A 19,397-nucleotide genomic window follows, 5' to 3' on the forward strand; every position below is an offset into this window, starting at 1 on the left:
GCGGCGGCAACAATATTACAGCGAGAATAAAAGTTACGTCTTCTTTCTTTGCGTGAACATTTGGGCGGTGTTATGCAAATCTTCCCACATAGTGAGGTAGGTATGTGGGGGCGTGTTCGAACGAGCCGTTTTAGGTAGGTGTGGCTAACTCTTAACTTCTATAAAGAATATCTCTTTGGATTTGAGACTTTAGTCTTTGCAACTTTACAGATCTTCTTTATGCACCAAGAGCTTGTAACACTCTAAAGAGAAAGGAAAAAATGAAATCGCATCATATGACCCCTTTAATGCACAGCCAAACGCCGCTGTGCTGTAGTGTCAGTCAGGAACGTTTTGTCAGAGCTCAGTGTCAATGTATAGTGATTTGAGCTGATGGGCACTGAACTATGGAAGCTCCATGGAGGCTTCATTAGTGTTAGTTGCTGGCTGATGGTCCCTTCCTGTGTACTCTGAGTGGGTGAATGATTTTTGGGCAACATGATGGAGGATCTCAGTCTGAGCCCCTTGGAGTTTGTCACGCTACTGCTAATTTTAGTTTAGTGGGGCATTGGCTTCCCGCAGCTTATCATTTTTTCATCCAGTTTTTTCCTGTCATTTTTGAGTTAATCTTCTATCTCCTGCAAAGTTCTTTGGAGGTGGTTGTTTTGATTGTTTTGTTACCTATATTGGTTATTTCTCATGATGACAAAGTTAGTTTAGCTGCCCCAAGAAAGAGAAGCTTCTCCTGATATCGCATGACGTCTCTTGAGATATTCCCTGATGGATGTTACAAAACATTATATTTAAGGTATAATAATAAGTGTAAGATATATAAATATCACTGTTTAATTGGTTTGAGATGAGTAGTATTATATTTTGTTGACTTCCCCATGTAAAGGCAGCTTTGTGTTAATGCCTTTAAAAACTGATATGTGTTCATATCTTATTCAACAGCTTCTCAGTTCTGCATTATCACATTTATTCAAAATAATATTTCTGTTATCTCTTTAGAGTTATGAAAATAACTTTTTTTTATAACTCTTGTAAGTTTTAAAAGTTGATGATTACCAAGAGATGAAATTCAGAACAGTAAGAGAACAAATTAAAGTACAATCAGGGAAAGGTTCATTTATAAACATTTCTTAAGAAGTTGCTAAGCTGATTTCTTCTAATGTGTCCCATTATACATTGTTGTATGATATAATGATGCAAATCTGATGAAAGACCATTTTAAAAATAACATTAAAACCATCTGGTGAATGACAAATGTACAAATGACATGTTGCCGTTAATTGTAGTCTGATATTTTCATTCTAATAGTCAGCCTAAGAAGGAAAAAAAATCTCAAATCATTCCAAAAGTCACTTTTATATTTAATATAATGTCTGTCGCCTACCCTGAACCCCTGATCCAGGAGCAGCAAGCTGCCTCAACCAGATCTGACCATGTTTATCAAGGTGTCACTATTATATCAGATCCCACGCAGTGACTGCCTACACCACAAAATCTCTCTCTCGTTCTGCTTTTGAGTGGGTACATTTGCCAGACTGTTCTCTGAGGTGAAGCGTATGAGTGTTATCCTTGTGAATTTGATATTTTCTCTGAGCGCAGTAAAATATTGGGTTCTGAGTTACAGGGCAATTATTGCGATGCTCCATGTCTAACAGTGAAACTGATATGAGCTGAAAAGCTCTGGTTATATTTTCGAGTATTTTCCAGTTGGCTTAATTGCACATAAATGGAAAGCGAGAGTTTGTGTGCTTTTGCTAGGTGTGAATACCTCAGTGTGTGTGTGTGTGCATGTGGTTTACTTCTTTTCAGCTTAAGTCATTCTCAACAGTGGCGTTCTCGTAACTTGTTGTTTATTGCAAAGCCACAAACGTACAGCAGCCCACAGCTTACTTTAGCAAGCTTATGTGAAATTTACAGCAGAGAAACACTAGTTGAGTGGAAAAAAGGCTGTCATTGTTAGCGTACGGAGCAGCTCACATTCAGGTGCTGAGTGTTGTGTAGTATAGACTGTCTCTCTCCCACACATAGCAGCTTCACATGTCTCTGTGGCCTGTGTTTCCCCTCCAGGGCAAGGAGAATTTAGGTTTCTATGTCCCTCTTTCTACACAATATTACAGCACACACTATTAAAGCAAACTGTGCCAGAGTTTTGCTAGTGGCAGTTCCCACAGTTTCTATTTTACTTAGTTTGGAGAAGAATTAAAAAAAAAAAGTTCCTATTATTTGCCCCCGATCTGCAGAAAATATTTGGAAAATGTTCCATGGTGAAATCTTATTTTACAAGATACCTCTCAACGCTTCCATTCATCTGCTGTTTTTGGTTTGAGACCTGGCTAAAGGCCAAACTAATTTGCAGTACAGGTCAATGACATGCATGAGTGTTCATGATAAGCAAAAGGATAAATCTTTGAAAAATATTCTTTAAAACATGTGCCAAGGTCTTACACCGTGTCTACACCAGACGCGACAAAGCGACCGTTGCAAATCATTTGTACTTTGTGTCAGTACGTCATAAATAGAATGTGGCATCAGTTTACTGTTGGGGATTTGTCGTGACGCATCCCGCCACATCCAGTGTAGAAAGCATCACTGATTATAATGTGTTATATTGTCTTTTGTCACCTCGCATCGCGCCGCTCTCGTCCGGTGTAGGCACGGTGTTAGAAATGTGTTCACGTTGGTTTCATAGGGTTTTAAAAATCTTTATAACCATTTTCAAGAAATTTAATGGCTCTGAAAATATAGTGTAATCAAGTAAAAAGTAACATTTTCTTACACATTGAATACATGAGTGTACACCTCTTTATTATTTTCAAAAATAAATAAATAAAAAATAAATAACAGATATACATTTTTTTTTAAAGTAATATAGTTTTTTTTTATTACTCTATTTTATTTTTTTATTGTTATTGTTATTTTATTTTTTGAATTATTACTTTTTTTTAATGTGTTGGGGAACATTACAACTTGAACTAACATTTAACCAAAAAATCTAATTATCAGATTTTTTCACAGACTTATTGGCTCTATGATATAATTTTCTGTTTTAATTTTTTTCCACATATTTCAGCAATTTGGTTACAGCATGTGACTGTTGACAAATATTAATAAGCAGTGACATTTTTGCTAAGACATTTCTTAATTTTAAAATCAGCACCGTTGAATCACTTTGACATTTCTGAATTTATGCCCTCCAAAATTATCGAAATTAACATGTTCATCATCAAAAGGTGTATTCAAGTTTTTGAATGAATTCCATTTTAATGCATTTTTAGAAAGAAAGAAAGAAATAGATTAGTACCAGCATTTAGCATTTAATTCATAGTTTCATCAGAGAACAAGAAGTAGGTCATTGATTTTTTTATGATGAACATTGATATTAAAATACTGATCTGAGGCCAGAATTTATTGTTTTTATCTCAGTAGATGATGTTGATGTGTAGATCCAAGAAAATGCTTCTAGATCAGGAGGCACCCTTTCTGTGACTGCCAGTAACCCCATTGGCCTCTGCGACACACGAGCAGGTGTGCCGGTGAAGTCATGCTTGAACTTTTTGCTCTCTTTCCTGCCCGTCATTGTCAGTCACTTTAACTATAGTTCAGCTGGCCCCATGTTATGACATCCAGGACAAGTCGACACAAACAGCATTGAAGAGGACCTTATGGAGGTGACAGATGACACATTTAGAGGCCAGCTGTGGTGTATCCGGATTTCCTCTCCTGTCACCGAGACAGGATGTGTCCTCGGAACTGTTTCTCTGAAGAGGATACCACATATCTAAGGAAGACCTAGATAAGGGATACGGGTGTAGCGATAGTGTCAAAAGGCCTAATGCCTTTGTAGCGGTAATGGGAGACGGGAGCATTGTTCGGCCTCTGGAATAGATTATTCCAGAATACATAAAGCCACCTACTATTTGCACAAGAAGGAGGGAGACCTTTGATTTTTGCAGTACAATAGTCTACTCACATGACTACAACCATAAGCCCTCTGAGTGCAAATGGATATCTGTGCTTCACACTTCCAGAGAGAGACCCATCTGTCTTTGATCATGTCCTCCGATTCAATCTGATTTGGAGAGAAAGCCAAGGCTCAGATAGTCTCGTGTGTCAGTGGGGTACACCACGGTGCGGTGCGATGCAGGGCAGGACAAAGGGGGTGGATGGAAATTTGGATGGAGATAACAGAAGGGCTGTCTTTGAATGGAAAGCTGAAGCCCATCTCCTCAGAGAGTTTTGGCGGCTTGAATTTGGGCCGAGGGGACTGGTTAGCTTGTGGCATGTTGACGTTTTCCTCCATTTCTGTCTTTCATTTCCTGTAAATATATTCCCATGATGCCATAATTATCTTTATGGTAAATGTACAGTTGCAACTTGCATATTTAACATGGGATATTGGGTCTAGTTGGCAGTGGCAATGGTTCTCTCAACCTGTTCGACTTCAAGGCCCCCCTTTGTCCACAAAATATACAAAGGCCTGACACTCCTGGTTTCTGTAAATTTTAGAATTCCAAAATATTTAAGACCTGAATGTTCTTATATAAGTGTTTCCAGTCCAATCTGGTTTTTACACTCAATTTCTACCTGATAAAATATTTTAGAGTTTGGCATAAAATATATTTATTCATTACAAAAATGATTTTATTAATTTACATGACTTTTCCAGGTGTAGACATCACAAATTAGGGTACCTCATATATCCAGGCTCTCCAAGACAGTTAAGACTTTGGTTCTTCAAAGAAAGAACCAGAAGGAGGTGAATCAAAATAAGAAATATCTTGAGTTTTAGTTGTTTTAGTTTATTTTAATGACTTATGTTAAATAAGTTATCTTGAGGCCCCCTAATGGGCCCCAGGCCACTGGTTGAGACCCACTGCTATAAGGTATCTCATCTCATATGGACTTTAAATTTTCTGAAATGTTTAAGTTTACAGACTTTCAAAAAATAGAACCCTGAAAAATATTCATTGTAGTAAAAAAAATGTGACGACTAACCTGTGCTCTCCGATACGTAAAGTTCTTAAATAACCTTCTGATTCACTACAAATGATTTGAGACCGTCCTTACTGCTTTTTAAAGACAACTTCTCCTGACATGAAGCGTTTCGAGAGCAACGTGAAGAAATGTGAATGTGATGTGGGAATATTACCCTGAACTGTGGCCTCCCAGGTTCTAGGAGAATTGACGCTTTCACAGAATATATTAAACCTTATTTATCAAACTGAATTATATAATTACGACTCCATTTCACCAAGAGCCTTTGGATTTGCTTAAACCCAGTATAGCATCCACCTAAGATAGGACTTGATGGTTCGATATGTCTGCAATTGTATCCAGATGTTTGCCGACGGCTTTCGGTGGTACTGCCTGAGCCTTGAAATGTTGATGCAGGATTCCTGAAATTGAAATTGTCAGTAGGGGTTCACCTAATTTTCCCGCAGCTGATTAAATAATTGTTTATTTAATGTAAGAGGCCCCGCAGATTGCCTAAGTGAATTACATGTAATTTCATTTCAACGGCTTTGTGTGCAAATCACCCACTTTAAACCAAGGAATCCTTTCTCTTACATCCACACGGCATGCCAAATGCGTCATTAGCCCTTATTTTCACATATTACATCTGTGATGGGTGTCAGTCTCCAAGCATCCCCTGCTTCCCCTCATCATTTTAACTGCCTCTGCTTTTAGGCACGATTTTGCTGTCCACCTCACCAAAACTGACTATAGGATTGACGTTGCAGAGGCCTGGAAATCTCCCTGGTGCTGAAAGCTATTATTTTCAGCTCTAAAACAGACATTTTTCATAGATGGCGCATTGTTGAGCACCGAAAGTTGACAATGGATGTGAAACCGGTTACAAAACCTCGGGAGCAGCTGATTAGCGTAATAGGTTTAAGACAGAAAGGTGTGATGTTTTTTCCCCGCCTCTTTCACCTGAGACTAGAAGCTTTTAATGGAGAGCTTTATGGGATTGTGGGAACATGCTCGTTAAATAAATAGATGTAATTAGGTCCTGCCTCTAATTACTTCAGATTCCTTTCACCAGGACCGAATTAGTCCGACTCCCTAGAGCGCCTTGTGTTAGGCATGCATAATCAATCACGTACAAACAGAATGCACAGGCTACACCCACAGAAAGTACCAGAGTGCAGCAGGGTCATTCATCACAGTCCGCAATGCAAATAAGAACAGGCATTTTGTTGTTTACTGCGAGTACCTCTAACCCCGCGCTACCTGTACGCATACCTTTGTTGTAGCCCTTGCTGTATGGAAATAAATGATCCCAAAAAATACATAATCCAGCCTATTATTACACCTCATCCCGAGTGTGGATGAAAGGAAAGCACAAAAGTTTGTTTTGATTACGATTAGTGGTGTTTTAACCAGTGACAGTGCTGTGTGATAATGCATGGCACCTAGCGAAGGCCGTGACGGATACCAGATAGTGGGAGCAGCGCTGAGAGCAGATACAGTGATAAACTGGAGCAGGCCAGGAAACAGACAGGGCCTGGGCTCTCTGCGGCCACTCTAGCCTGTGGAAAAAAAACAATGCATCACCTCACAGCATGGCCAGACGTGGCAGGCGAGAAAAATCGCCCCACACTTTGGGAAAACAAAGACAATCAGGGCTTTCTCTCATTCGCCTCCCCTCCTTTTCCTTTGGTGAGCAGCTGCAGCAAGCCAGTCAAATGTGCAGGTTTTTTTTCTCTCTCGCCAACTTGTCCTTTTTTTGAGATGTAATAAAGAGAGAAAGAGATAAAAACAGAACCTGGCAAAGCAAGGTACGCATTCATTTTTACAGATGGCAGACCGGTCCAGTTGATAATTGAAAAGGAAGTCTGGGATTTTGCACCATTCAACAGGAGAAGGCTATTTCTGGGGTTTCCTGTGTAACTGACCCAAGACCCGCTCGTATCTCAACTTGATACTCCCACTTTTATTTGATCCTGCGCTTCTACTTAAAATGTAATGAACTGTCACTATAGCTTGCTTATTTTGTGTATTTTTCCTTTAGATACTTGTTGTCGACTAACTTTGGATTGTTTTGGAAATCGCTTTGACCTGATGTCAGTCCAACAAAGTTATTCTTGCAATCCCTGTATCTTGTTTATGTGTACAATTGATTGTTTATTAACAAGTAAGTTGTAAATGTAAGTTGCTGGTTTAGTTCAATCATGATATCATGCTCCTACTGTGATCCAGCACACCAGATGCCATCAGAGTCAAGCAGACATGGTCAGCCTCTCCATTTTATATATTTTTTTATATTTCATATTTTTTTGTGATTTTGTTTTGCTGTAGGAAAACTCACTTGTACATTTAACCTAATATATAAAGCCTTGTCTTGACAATGAACATAAACTTAATGACACTTAACATTTGATTGGAATAGTTTTTCTTTTAATGGAGACATGTTAATTTGACTGTAGAAAATTGCATTTTTTAAAATTATTATTACACCTGCCAATGGCGTATGAATTGATTAAACCTTTTCAACTTTTTCATAAATATTTATTACCTAAATTATTTTGTAATATTGAAAAAATGTTTATATATATATATATATATATATACACACACACACACACACACAATGGATTGAATTAAAAAAAACTTTAGCCTTCTAATTTTTTTTTAATTGCTTCATTTATTTTCCCTGTTGATGAAAATAGAGTCTTCAGGATTATGTCTTTTAAGAGTCTAATTAATTCTAACACTGAAAACTTAATCAGCCTTTCATTTTGATTTAGTTTTGGCTCTGAGAGTGAGAGCTTTTGATTTATATTGTTTTAAATCCAAAGCTTTTGGCTCATTGTATACATAGCCATATAAGCTTTCTGGATGGCTAAACAGGAGGCCAAGCACAAATGAATGATTTGACCAACAAGATAAATTATCAGTTGTGTTCACACTGTGTAGGTTGTATGTATATTAACTCTATGTGGCTGTTGTACAATGAAGGACTGCAGGCCAACGGAGGGAACACGTGTGAGTGATTTGGCTCTGGAACTCAGAAGGCCAGGGAGAGAAATCCACAAAGGTGATGACGGACACTTTGTTTGGCTTGTAACGCTAGAACAGGATAGGAAAGAATAAATCAATCAATCATGTCTAAACTGTCAGAACTAGCATGTGGCCCTCTAAAAACCCCACTGAGATCAGAAAATATATACATTTTCGCTTAAAGGTTGTAAGAAAGCACTGATTCTGACGTAAATGAGCCATAATTCGATTTTGAGATAATCTTCCAGCAAGGTATTGTGGGTTTGTGTTTTATTATATGCCAGATATCTTGCAGTCTTAAAGGGACAGTCCAATAATTTTAAGTCGTACAGGTTTGGAATTACACATTTAAATATTTCATTGAAATAACAATAGAATATTTAAATGCATTACCTTATCTAAAACCATCAACATACCATAATACTGCTGCAGTATTTTTTGTAAGGGATAAGACTTTGATTTGGATAAGTTTAATGCTTAATATAAGGACAGAGTCATTGTTGCTGCAAGGCATTACAAACGTGTTTATGTACCTACAATGAGTGTACCTACCTTTTTATGTGCACCATAAGGACGAGAGATCCCTCCCTCTCAGCCTGAAATGCTGCGTGCATCAGAATGATGCTCTGCAGTTGCAAAGGGCAGTTGTCAGTGTGACTTTGCATTTGCTGATAGCTCATGGAAAACATTGCTCCATCTCATTAAGTTATTGCCATCATTTTTATTCTTTATGGTTGTGCGGGCTACCGTCCCTCATTCTCTTTTCACATTCATTTCCTATCTATGATTAATGGGAGATGTCGAACCGTAGAGTGAGCAAGCATCAGCGAAGGTGAGATCATAATTAGTTTAGCTGATGCGGGGCCCTCCAATGGCGCATCTGGATGGAAAAATTACCCTATAGGAAGCTGGCGGCGCCCCAAAACTTTTTACTGATATGTTGTGAAACACCCAATGAATCAAGTGCCCTTTTCCCTGCCAAAAAAAGCTCTAGCGACTCGAAGCCAAAATTATGTCTGTAGAAAGCTTTCCATTCTAAATGTATTAGAGCACAATTAGGAGCATTGTACTTTCCTGGCAGGAGAAATGTGCTCCCTGCTCAAGCCGTCTGAAGTTAGGCTAAATAAATCGTACACATTCTATAAGGCTAAATGAGTTTTGTTGGGACCATAATCGAGATAATTCCTTTGATTGGCCCCGGTTGACTCTCGGGATTCACTTGTAGTTCTTTCCGTTCCCGGTGGATGATTCATGTGGCTATATCTCTCTCCTTTTTTAACTACTTGAGTTTATTTTTTCCCCTTCTCTCACAGTAGAGTACAATATTTCAAGCTACTAGATATTTTGAGTACCAGCCATATATTTAAAGGTTCCTGTCATGCATGTGTTTGAGAAGAGACATTTATTGAAAGATCAAACTATTTATGTCAGGCCGATGCGGGTGACCCAGTTTGAAGTGGGTGGTATTGTTGCTGTCACAGTGGTATCTTACAAAGCCTATACATCACAGGAAGGTTAATTAGTGTTAGAATCAGCTTGGTTCTATTAATTGTGCCTCATCCTGGCTTTCTGATTGGACACGTTGTGTCCCTCTCCATTAGAGCTGCCATATCCAACAACACCCTGCTGAGTCTTGGAACTTTTTTCTCCTTTTTCCTCCCTCTGCCTCTCTTTCTTGCTTTCTCTTTTACATTCACCTCCCATCTCCATGCTGAGCATGAATCTCCATCACTCTTTTTCTTCACAGCCTGCTTTTTTTACTCATTTTGGTTCTCTTTCTTTTTTTATGATTTCAGAGACGGCGGGGCTCGGGGGTCTTCTGCGCCAACTGTCTGACCACCAAGACCTCGCTGTGGAGGAAGAATGCCAACGGCGGCTACGTGTGCAACGCGTGTGGTCTCTATCAGAAGCTGCACTCGGTAAGGGGGGAAGCTAAGAAAATATCAGTGCAAGGGACGGTGAGAACGCCTCGCCAGCCCACCCACAAATCGCAGAAACAGAGTTCAAAATGAACGGAGAGGTGACAGCGTAGCAGCTCTGGTTTGATCGCTTCATTTCTGCGCTGTCAGGCGAGGACCCTGGGGGAAGAGCCCTTTTGGCCTTCCTCAGCCCTGCAGCCAGCTAATGGCCCTATGGAAGTAATTTTGCACCAGCTGGGAGCCCCACTTCCCACAGTCCTAACAAACACCTGACCTTAAAACCCGAGATACAATGCCTACTGGCACAACCTTAAAACCCAGTCAAGTGGAGTCTTTCTTTAACATTTATTCACCTTCATGTTGTTCCAAACACAAATTTCTTCTTGTTTTTAACCTTTATTTAACCAGGCAAGTCACTTAAGAATACATTCTTATTTACATCAACAGCCTGGCGTGGAACACAAAAAGAGACGTTTAGTAGTATGTCCAAGCTGCTTTTTTCCATATGATAAAGTTAATGGCAACTACAGGTGTGTAGTGCCCATCCACTTTCATGGTAAGCAAAAAACAGCTTGAAAATTGCTAAATATCTCTTTTTGTGTTCCAAAGCCTTTAAGTCAATGAAAGGCAAAGTTTGGAAGGGTGAAAAAATGATGAAGAAATATAATTTTTTTATTTTTGTTAAACTATTCCTTTTAAGCTTTTTTAAAATCTCCTTTTACGCTAGAGTGTAACATTCTGGTTCTTAAAGTAAAAATCCAATTCATTTTCTGCATAGGGGTATTGATTTTTAATGATAACTTGTAAACCTTTAAAGACAGAACTTCTTTAAGCTCCGAAGTTTTTAATTAATGGTATATGGTTTTGCTGAAGTCATCAGCCTGCATTATTTTATCTTATTTTTTAAAAATAATCATTCAGTTTTACAGCAGATTTGTGAAAAACTGCTTTATCCATGATTCTGCAAAGAAATCTCCATCAAAGAATCGTGATAAGCAAATCGCTCTAAAAGAAAAATCACTCTCATGAAGCACTGTGAATTATGTGAAGAGTCTCCTCCTATGCCCTCAAACTGTAACATTTGTATACATATATATATATGTGTGTGTGTGTGTGTGTATATTCCAGTAAACATAAAATATTGTTTGTATATACACAATTGACATCATTAAATCTATAGTTTTTTTATTATATATTTTTTTATTTTTATTTCTCCGTTGATTTTAGTTTGTCTTTCACAGTGCTTCATTGGATTGTAGTTCTTTCTTTCATTAAAGCTGTTAAGTACACAGTGTGTACTTTTGTCTTTTTGTCTGATTTTTTTTTTCCTTCAAATCAAAGTTTGTAATGTTGTCATTCACCTCATAGCTAGTTGGTTTGATTCATAGCCTATAAGTCTTTAACAAAGACATGAATAGCAAAAATACTTCCGGAACCAGGGCAACTGAAAAAGTGAGTATGCACTGTTGCGTTTAATTATAGTCATACACACCCTTTCTGTTTATCTGAATATTATCAACAATAAAAAAAAAAAACATTTTATATATGATGACATTTATGAATGCATAAAGCTGTGACTATTGTATTAATTATTTGGGTTAGTCTGTGTGAACTGTGCACAAAGAAAAGAAACTGCTCATTTCTGGACTCGGTCACTAAATTACTTCATTTGATTTGCTTTATCGCCTCAGTTCTTTGCTCTCCCAATTTAATTTTGATCTGAATTAGCTTTTTCTTTCACATCTGTAGCCGTACCTAAAGCTTAGTGTGCAGCCTTGAAAGTGTTCTAGTGTTCTTCTATTTCCTTTGAAATGGTGTCTGGATAAACATGATGGGTAAACAGACTCGACAACATGTGAGTAATTAAGCCAGAGAAACAGAAAAAGCATTGTGCTCGGGCCTGTTGCTGGACTTAACGTTGCTTTTGCATTCTAATCTTTGGAGCTCCTTGAGAATTGGGTCAAGTCTGTGAGTGTTACGGTTTCTTCCTGTTTTGATATGCAATGTTGGAAGCACTCTTTTGCCTCGGTGGCCTCGGGCTATCGGGACCAGTGCTTGGGTGGCACAGGCTCGGAAACGGGGCCGACTGAATCAGTGTGGTCGGCTGGGGTAAGGCGTTTAGGCACCACAGTGCCTGGACCACAAGAGGCTCTTTCAGGGGCCATGCCACCTGGTGGCTTGAGTCATGCTAACTTGACCCAGCACAGGCACTCACATCTGCCCGTCTGTCCGCACCGCCTCATCAGAGAGCCTGCAATCAATGGGCACTTCACAGCTGAGCCTGTGAAATACTGTACACTCTTATTTACTGCCCCACATTAAACACTGTCTGGAGTAAATAAGTTTCCTCATGCTGGAAGTTTTTCTAACTTTAACATTTATGTTGGAGTTCCATCATGTATTGATGCAGAAGCTGTACTGATGCTCGCATCAGTCTTTGCTCTGGGTTCCTAGGACAGAAAAAGTGGGGTGGCTGTGACTTTAAGGGAATTGGGAACAATTCTTGACAGTTTTACAACTGAGATCACACTGATATTAAAAGCCGAGGGAAGATGAATTTGATGAGAGTGGAACACAATGGCTTCAATTATTCTTCAGGCCTAATCAGACTCACAGGCGATAACTGGTTACACGTGAAAAATTGTGACATATTATTACAGTTCAAATAGTGTTCTGTTTTAATATATATTATAAAATGTAATTTATTCCTGTGATGGCAAAGCTGAATTTTCGGCAGTCATTACTCCAGTCTTCATTGTTTCATGATTCTTCAGAAATCCTATTCATTCATTCATTCATTCTAATATGCTGATTTGCTCAAGAAACATTTGTTATTATCAATGTTGATATCAGTTGTGCTACTTAATATTAGTTTGGAAAGCGTAATAAATTTTTTCAGGATACTTTGACTAGACTTTTCAAAAGAACAGCATTTATTTTAAATTGAAATCTTTTGTGAAAATGGAAAAGTCTTTTGATCAATATAATGCATCCTTGCTGAATAAAAGTATTAGTTTCTTTCAACAAAAAAAATCTTAGCCCAAATTTTTAAACGGTAGTGTACAAAAATAAAATAATAATAACAATAATAGAAATAAAAAGTTCTGCAATTTATTAAGTAATTGTATTGCATAACATGTTTACATATATTGCAGCTTCGCTGTTTGTTATTTCTCCAAAACCTGTATCTTGTATTTAGTTTTACTATGACTTGTGTGCCAGTGGTAAAGTGGCACTGTCATTATTATTTAAAGAATGTTATAGACATTTTTAGAACCTTTAATGACCGAAATGTATGAAAATCATTGGTTCTGATATTTTTGATGTAATCTGTTATGACCTTAAACCTATTAATGAGAACTGCTACCTTTACTCTTCTTGAGCTTATTTATTTACATTTGTGCAATGACTGCATACAAGTGCTGGTGAAAATGTGTATTTCCCTCAGATTGTATACAAAACTAGCAATAGCATAGATCTGTATTTTATTAGTTCTAGCTCAGTGCTCATCTTTGATGATACTTACAACTGTGTGGTGCGATGATCTAAAGCCTGTGCTTTCTAGCGGTGGACTGAATGAATTTTTTGAATTTTTTTGTTCTTCTCTGTGTTCTTTTACTGTAAAGTAGCTTCTGCAATGGACCATCAGGTTGTGTACACGTCACACTCCACTAGAAGCTAATAAACAAGATGTGGAGACGTCTCTCCGAAGCCCTCGGGATCCTTCGAAATGCTGTCGATTGGCTACAGGCTTTGTTTGCCTGATGTTTCTGTTTTTGGTTTCTGCTATAAGATGCGGAGTCATTTTCGGCAGTTTGATTTTTGAAGCAGAGTAAAGGCGGTGGGGCTGTTTAGTAGAAGATATCTCATAGTCTTTCAGGCTCTTGGTTTGATAAATAATCGAGTGACTGTTTCACTGATGGCTCGCTAACGCAAGCCAGCGGAGACCGTGTCCTTCATGTCAGCCTGGCAGTCAGTTTCCAGTAGTATTTTTATATTTTTGAATAAAAACTTTTATACGCTGTACAGAAATCATTTAATAATAGCACCTCATAAAACCACACTGTAGAGAGCCCTAAATGGAGGTCTGGGCTCCTCGTGCCAGAACACATTGCAATAATAAATGTCTCTCAGATTTTATCTTCTAATAATAGGACACGACATGCGCCGTAGCCATGCGTCAATGCCCGACATAAAACTTGCGGCTGCCTCCGTTTTTCAGATTCACCATCATGGAACTTTTTATGTGGGACGCAGAAAGAATATGTCGTTCGTTCTCCAAGAAGTTCTCGCAGCTTCTGAACTCTGACCACTCATTGGAGCAAGAAAGCCCAAAAGGTAGAAAGAAATATCTGGAATAGCAACAAGGTTCTACACAAGGTTGTTCACAGATAGCACAGTCAAGACAGGCCTTCTAGGCTCCTTTAAGCATTTAATACATTTCATTTAAACAAAAAAACAAAAAAATCTTACCTTACCTGTAAGTCTTTCGCTTAGGTACTTAAACTGTCAAAACTAGATAAGATTAAATAAATAGAGAGATACCCAAGGTTGCTGAGTAGCTCTACAGTACATTACAAAAGAGACTTATAGAACTAGTTTTCTTTTTGTGCTGTATGCATTTATCATATAATTAAATGTTTGTATTTCACCTTTTTAGTTTTTCCTCCCTTTTTTGTCATATACGTTCCAGTTTAATACACATTTATTATATTTTTCTTGCTTTCTTTATTGTTTGAAGTCTGCCAGAATTAACTCCATATTCTGGTTTTTTTCATACTATAAAATACTTACATTTTATTATTAAATGTGCAGGGACCACCAAACTAAATCCCCCTCCTGTCAGTTATTCATTTTGTAGTAGCAAGTACTGTAGATATAATCAAAGGCTTTAAGACTTGAATGTCTCTTTTCTGGTTTGATATTCGAAACATAAAAGTCAAAAACTCATAGCCAACTGATAAATCAAGTTATGTTCATTTTTAAAATAATAATATTCATTAGAAAATTAGACTGAAGAGATACACACACACAAAAAGGAAAGAATGCCCTGTTTCTGTAGTGTGCAGTGAGGGCCTGACATGGTCCAGCAGTAGAGGGCACTCTTTCTACTTGTCTGGCTTTCATTCCCATCCTCTCTTCAGACAGACAACAGGTCTGACATGTTCCAAAGAGTGATCTCTTGCATTTTAATACCATCCATCACAGGGCATTAACTGAACTGAAGCAATACAGTAAGATTTGTTTTAGATTTAGCTCCAGTCCCCAGTGGTCAAACATTGTTAAAATTATGCATCTCCTGTTTCTTGCCCTATATGGTTCGGAGCCAAAGGCTAGGTTGAGGCGGCTTTGTTGGAGCTACATTTTTGCATAAATAATTTTTCCAGCTTTTAAGGGAAAAATGGGTACCAGAGAAATGATCTTTTCCTTCTGTCATACTGGAATACTCAGGCTTCCCAAGCCTCCCCATCTTTGAGTGAGTTTGCTTTCCTTAGCCTAGAAACATGACGGTGGATCTGGGTGCTACAAAGGCAAGTGGCTACCATACATTATTGATTCCCCCGATGTGCCTCTACCTCAAAGTCAACAAGTAGTCGAAAGGTGGTAGAGGGGAGCGACATAGTTCTTCTGCCAATTATCTCTGGCTCTGGGTGAGTCGTGGGTGATCTCTGCATCAAGCGAGGACTTGGAAGAATGTGTCTGGCAGTGCAGCAGAAGAGTTGCGTCACCTTACTGAAGTTTTCCCCCTGAGCCACTGCCTACCCGGATGGAATCTGAGCTCAGAAAAATAGATTGCAGACAAGTGCTCCATTCTTTCCCTGCTGTTGCAGGTCTGCCAAAGGAAGGAAATATGCATATCTCACATCTCTCCAACCACAGTAGTTTCCATTTTAGCATAGACGTAAAGGATGAGAAATGAGAAGGAACATACTGTTACTTTGGGCTTTTTCTTGTAAAGTAGCACAATTGATAACAGTTTCACCCGTTGATTTCTGTCTCTTTCCGGTAGTCAAACTGAAAGTCACTTCTATAATTCACTCATTTATATTTGTGAACTCACTGTACTGCCTTGATTTTTGAGCTAGGCTTACTACGTAGTCCAGTGAAAATAAAGCAGTAATTAATAGCCATTTGATGGCAGATTATTATGCTAACCAGCCTAATTACAGGAGTGTGTCCTCTGAATCCCAGAAGGGATGAATCACTCCACTGAAATCACAATATTAGATCAGAGACCTTTTTATGTGGCAGTAAATAGATCAGGTCCAGTCTCACACATAATTAGGGAAGCGTGTGAATATTTGTTTGTTTGGATCACACTCATGGAGATTTTACCGAACCGTACCCAAATCTGGTATTAAAAAACTTTACATTTTTAACAGAAACTCTGGTTGCAGCTTTGTGTTTTGTTTCGTTTTTTTTAAATCCTTAGAAATGCATTGTTGTTTTCACATGGTTTTGATGGCTGTGGTTTAAGTATTAAGTAAATAATGATTATCAAAAAAATCCTTACTCTTCAAATATATGTGAGTGTATATACGTCCTAATTATTCTCAACAAAAATATATTGAGGTAAAAAAAATTTTTTTTGCAATGAATATACAATGAATTATTAATTCCTATAAAATACGTTTTTATTAGTTTTTTGTCTTCATGATATCAGGACGTTTTAATTGAAATAAAGCTTAAATAAAATCAAGTATAATTATTAGATGAAAAACTTAAAATGCATAAATGAAAATTAGAAATGTTGCCTTAGCAAATAACTGAAATAAAATGTAATAACACACATACAAAGTTTGTTGTACTAAAATGACTAAAACTTTATTGCAGTTTAAGCTAGATAGAAAAATTAGAAAAACAACAACAACAAAAAACACTCAGAACTCTAAAACATTATCATTATAGTAGTCATTGTATGAATAAACTGAATTTAATGTGTTTATTTTAATAAATTTATAGTTAAGAAAAATAAGCATCGTGTCATTGACCCCCATTTCAAAACTGAATAATTTGCATGTCTCTTTTTCAGACCCCTAGACCGCTGAACATTATCAAGCAAAACAACGGCGAGCAGATCATCCGTCGACGGACACGCAAGCGCCTGAATCCTGACCCCGTACAGTCTGAGCAGGTGGGGTCCAAGCAGCAGCGTGTCAACAGCGAGGAGCGTCTCAACGGCAGCCCCTTAGAGAGGAGGTCTGAGGAAGCAGGATCTGATGGGTCTTTATCACGTGCCGAGGCCCAAGCCCAGTTGGGTAAATACGAGGCTTATGGTCCCTCAGGACCCAAAATTCACCCTAGTCCCCGCTCCACCCACGCGTTCCTCATCAACCAGACGCTGGAGATCCACAAGCGTATGCCACCCCTGCATATGCACAAGAGCCCTGCAGACGGTGGGACCGAGGGCAACGGGCTCAGCGCAGGACCCCAGGGCGGTGACGGCAAAGGTGGCTCAGAACGGGGCAGCCCTATTGAGAAGTATATGCGTCCATCGAAGCAGGCCAGCTACTCTCCTCCTGGAAGCCCTATCGAGAAGTACCAGTATCCGTTCTTCAGCCTACCCTTCCTCCACAACGACCTGCAAAATGAAGCGGACTGGTTGCGCTTCTGGACTAAGTACAAGATGTCTGTGCCGGGCAACCCGGGCCACTACCTGAGCCCCGTGGCTGGCCTTCCCAGTCCGTGCCAAAGCTTTGTGCCTTACCCTTCCTTCGGCTTACCGCCTCATTTCCCCCCACCAACCCCTTCTGGACCCGAAAGCGACACGCCTCTTGATCTGGCCATGAAACATTCCAAACCCAGTCCTACACCCAACGGGACCCTCGTCACCAAGGACAAACTGGCGTCACCTGCTTCTGAAAGGGAGCGGGAGACAGAACGCTCAGAAGAACCCGAAGAGGAGTGCCCTTCTTCTTCTTCTTCTTCTTCTTCACAAGTCCCAAAACCAGAGAAGGTTGATCAGGCCACGCAAGATGAAATCTCGAGCAAATGCGCCCACTGTGGCATTGTCTTCCTGGACGAGGTCCTGTATGCCCTGCACATGAGTTGCCATGGTGACGGCGGGCCCTTCCAGTGCAGTATCTGCCTGCACGCTTGTGCCGATAAGTACGATTTCACAACACACATCCAGCGAGGCCTCCACCGGGCCGCCCCCGAGGCGAACGCCAACCCCTCTAACCAATGAGCTTTACAAACCTGCAGTCCAAACACAACTAGAGCAGTGAGGAAAGCGAGGGATTGTACGAATGAATGCATTGAACTTTTTGCTTGAAATGTGCCAAGACAGATCATGGTGCCTAAGCAGCCAATGCAAGAAACTTCAGTCAGCATAGCATTTCTGTGGGAGCTCACACACACACACTTTTAACGAACAAAGACTGCTTTTTTTTGAAGACATCGGTACATGTAGCTACTCAATCTAGATATATTTTCGTTAGTCCAGATATATAATTTTTGACAAGGCAGTTCAGCAAGCAAGGTACATCTACTCCAATGTAATGCTTCGTTTCTCGTCATCGTGTGTATTCACAGATTTATGGAAAGTTCTCTTACCTGGTTCTGATAAATATGAGGATGTGTTTCTGCATGTGTGGCTCAGTGTAGAAAAATGTGGCAGTCATCTATCACTATGGTAACAGCATAAATGACTGCCGTCTTCAAACATCCAGCATCCTCAGGGAATGTGTGTGGCTGAATAGACAACATTAGTTTATAGTCTGACCGTCTCGAGTTAACAGTATACTAAATGTCTTATAGTTTTCTGTTTGTTGTTTTCGATCTTTTTTTTTTTTTTTTTTTAAGTTATAGGGTTAGGTAACTCAAGTCACAGAATTCCATCAAAACTTTCAAGCTGCTGCCTTAGTTGCTGAGATGCAATTCTCTACTCTAGAAATTTGGGAAGGAATAAAAAAATTTTTTTTTTTTGTAGGTTGTTAATAATAAAATCATATTATCAGTGCCTGATATATTGTACAAAGATTTTCTACATGAGATGTTGATATGCAACATTGAACTTGCATCTGAATAAGGGCCTTGAATTTGGCCCTGACAAACGTTTACATTTGCAAATGTAGCAAACGACGTAATGAAGCAACACCTGAACTTTTTTTTTTCCACGAAAACAGTAAAACAATTTAATTCCCTTTCCTCCAAAGGTGGAATATTAAACAAAAGTGCTATGTTTTTTTTTTGTTGTTTTTTTTTTAATCTCTTGACCACAAAAGGGCACTATTCATTCCAAGCATTGTCATTTTCTGTTGCCTCTCCTTGCCATGTACTTGTGCTTTGTAGTTGATGAAGAAGCTTGTATTGGACTGAAGTCTTCCTGTATTTTTCTCCTGCTCTTTTGATACCGAACATTCAAGGGAAACTGATGAGTCTGTGCTACATTTGGTCATTTTATGGGAGCCAGTGCTCTATAATATAAAAATAATAACTTTCTGCCAGTCTAAATTCATTCCACCTTTAATTCTGAAGAGC

The 19,397-nt window shown here is 38.9% G+C and overlaps 1 protein-coding gene across 1 annotated transcript in view; it reads left to right on the plus strand.

Moving 5' to 3' along the window:
• The window catches only part of LOC107754280 (zinc finger transcription factor Trps1-like), a 146,672-nt gene extending 127,940 nt beyond the window's left edge, over positions 1-18,732 (plus strand). The window contains exons 6-7 of the mRNA XM_016570673.1: positions 9,792-9,914; positions 16,948-18,732. Of these exons, the coding sequence (XP_016426159.1) occupies positions 9,792-9,914; positions 16,948-18,102 (1,278 nt within the window). The 3' untranslated portion in view covers positions 18,103-18,732. The remainder of the gene's footprint in view (positions 1-9,791; positions 9,915-16,947) is intronic.
• Positions 18,733-19,397: the final 665 nt, after the last annotated feature.

Source organism: Sinocyclocheilus rhinocerous, unplaced genomic scaffold (assembly GCF_001515625.1).
Source record: "Sinocyclocheilus rhinocerous isolate Xijiao unplaced genomic scaffold, SAMN03320098_v1.1 scaffold262, whole genome shotgun sequence".
Classification (NCBI taxonomy): domain Eukaryota; kingdom Metazoa; phylum Chordata; class Actinopteri; order Cypriniformes; family Cyprinidae; genus Sinocyclocheilus; species Sinocyclocheilus rhinocerous.